The 2,817-nt window shown below is 33.0% G+C and overlaps 1 protein-coding gene across 2 annotated transcripts in view; it reads left to right on the top strand.

Annotated features, from left to right (window-relative positions):
- LOC106457752 (CDC42 small effector protein 2-like) overlaps positions 1-2,817 on the top strand; it is a 91,955-nt gene that overhangs the window by 77,724 nt on the left and 11,414 nt on the right. For both annotated transcript variants that reach the window (XR_002610245.1, XM_013917198.2), the window contains exon 5: positions 2,376-2,480. Coding sequence is in view for 1 of the 2 variants with exons in the window: in XM_013917198.2 (XP_013772652.1) it covers positions 2,376-2,471 (96 nt within the window). In the remaining variant the exon portion in view is untranslated. The remainder of the gene's footprint in view (positions 1-2,375; positions 2,481-2,817) is intronic.

Raw genomic sequence — 2,817 nt, 5'->3', positions numbered from 1 at the left:
GTCCCTTCAAGCTTGTTGCCAAGAACACTGCTTTCTGCTCCTCTGTCCATCCATTCATTTCTGCCAGGAGCTCAAATTGTGCCCTGTATGCTTCCCATGGTACCTACCCATCGAATTCCTGTGGCTTCGTTCATACTAGATCATCCCTATTACTGACACTCATGTTTGGAATGTGTCTTCTGAAAGGACTGAAGATGTCTGCATTAGGGTTTAGCTGCAGGGTCTGGAAGGGGCTTCCCATTGTCTGAGGCTGATTATGTCCATGGCTAATATATCCTCCTTGTGTAAATCATCCTTTAATGTATTTAATTCACTTTGAAATGTACTAATCTTTTCCATTTGTGTATGCTGGCTTTCTCTCAACTGTTGGAGACTTTCCTCTTGTTTATTTTCTTTCTCCTCCAACCACTGCTGTAGTCTCTTTTCTTGTTTATCTTCTTTTTCCTCCAACAACTGCTGTAATCTCTCTTCTTGTTTCTTTTCTCATTCTTCTTGTTTTTTTCTTTCTCCTCCAACCACTGCTGCAGTCTCTTTTCTTGTTTATTTTCTTTCTCCTTCAACCACTGCTGTAGCCTCTCTTCTTGTTTCTTTTGCTGTTCTTGTATTGCTGCCATCAAATCTGCTAAGTTGTAGTTTGATTTGCCACCTCTGGTTTCCATTTTTTTTTCATCCTACTTCTGACACCAATTTGTTGCATATCTGCTTGTTTGTTAATTTCCCATAGAAATTCTTTCCGTTAACTTCAGCGATACAAGTCCTTTCTTAATTAAAACTACTTTTTTCTTTCTCGATACAACTTTGAAATACACAGAATTTCCACAGTCAATACGTATGCAATCTCGATAACAAAACATGCACTTTATATTACCGTCACTACCATTCGCTTAACTCAATTATCTGTCTATATATCTATCTATCTGTAATCATCTCTCTGCTTTATTTGCCGGGCTTATATACAAAAAAAGAGGGTGCCTAGAACAGACTAGAGTTGCCAGTAAAAGTCAAGATCCTTCGAGAATCTCATGACGTATTACCAGCGTCACGTGACTTCCGCTGTTGTAACACTATTAATCATAAAGCTGCTCAATGAACTGTGTGCTGTGCTAAATGTGGGTATCTAAACCCAATTTTTAGCATGATAACTACTCTGGCTTACTGTTGAGCTACCTATTTTGCTTACAAATAATGGTTTTCAACTAAGAACTTTTTTTGTAATTTATTCACATTCTAGAAACTCATCTTCATTACAAATTTAACTAGTACTGATGTAATGCAATTGTAATGTTCTCTTTGTATTTGAAATGACATTATCAGACAAGTAGTCACTATTACCAAACTTGTATTAGGATATCTATTGAAATCAGTGATTTTATTTCTGAAAATAGATAAGATCGTATACATCAGCAAGAATTACAAAGTTAAAAAATAAGTTCATTATTCAGAAAAATTGGAATTATGTTTTTTTTATTATTCACATTTAAGGACCCATCACAATAAAAGTAAAAATCAGAGAAGAATGATTTTTTGTCTTAGTTGTACTTTATACTTGTAGGGGTCATTGCTGTTATTCAACATAGATATCTGAAATTTTTAACAAAGTAATGTTGAAAATACTTTGCTCAAGTTTCTGGCTGGAAACATTTAGTTAAACCTTAAATCTCTTTCTGGAATATATTTGAAGATGTGGCTGAAACCACTGTTCTTGTATCCATGTTAGTTGTTGAATTATTCCTTGCAAAATTTTAACAAATACCTACTTGGTATAACATTGAACCCTGCCAAGTTATGAATTAGAACTATTTATAAACAAAATTGTTAATAAAGATTGTACAATTTTTTTTAAGAAAGCATATACAGTTTTCAATTATAATTTCCTAACTTGTTTTGTATCCTATTGGGAAAAGACTAAAATTAAAATATTCAAATCTGTATATAATATGGAATGAAAGCCTTGTCTTTTTTATTGTTATTATTATTAACAGTAGTTCACAGTAGATTCAAGTTTTTTATATTTTTCATGAATAGTGAAAACTTGCATAACAATGGATGTGGTACTGATAACATTTATACGTTGTTGGTATATGAAGGCAAATCACTTTTTGTGACCTGTAATTGGTTGCAAGTGGAGCAAAACTGGTGATATTTTCAATGAAGTAATGCTATGTTCAACAAAAGTATGGTAGTATGTTAAGTATAAACAATAATTGGTAACTTTTAAAGGAATACTTCCGGTATGTTGAGGTAAGTGAAAACTTTGTAATGTGTCGCCCATACACTAACTGACACTTTTTTGCTGTATTGATGATATTTAAGTTTATATTTTACAGTTTCATATATCTGCAAGAGGTTAGAGGTTTGAACTTTGATAATTTTAGGTGAATCGACTACAGAATCAAATGGCTTCCAAAGGAGGGTATGAATATTGTCTGCCAGTCAATGTGCATATACCAGTTGTGGATGTAAAGAACTAGAGCTCTTCAGTAAGTATGAATTAAAATTTTAATGGGTTTTTAGTAGCATGAAAACTTTGAATGCAAATAAGAAATTTGAATCATTAACAGCATACATTGTGTAGTGCTTGAAATTTTAATTGCTACACTATAAAGTTCATTGTTGTCTCGTACCACTGTCATACATAATGAATTAATTGCTACACTGTAGAGTTCATTGTTGTCTCGTACCACTGTCATACATAATGAATTAATTGCTACACTGTAGAGTTCATTGTTGTCTCGTACCACTGTCATACATATTGAATTAATTGCTACACTGTTGTCTTCATTGTTGTCTCGTACCACTGTCATACATATTGAATTA

The sequence above is a fragment of the Limulus polyphemus genome, unplaced genomic scaffold, assembly GCF_000517525.1.
Source record: "Limulus polyphemus unplaced genomic scaffold, Limulus_polyphemus-2.1.2 Scaffold369, whole genome shotgun sequence".
NCBI lineage: Eukaryota > Metazoa > Arthropoda > Merostomata > Xiphosura > Limulidae > Limulus > Limulus polyphemus.
The sequence above is the reverse complement of the archived record's forward strand: the minus strand, read 5'-3'. Positions and strand labels throughout refer to the sequence as shown.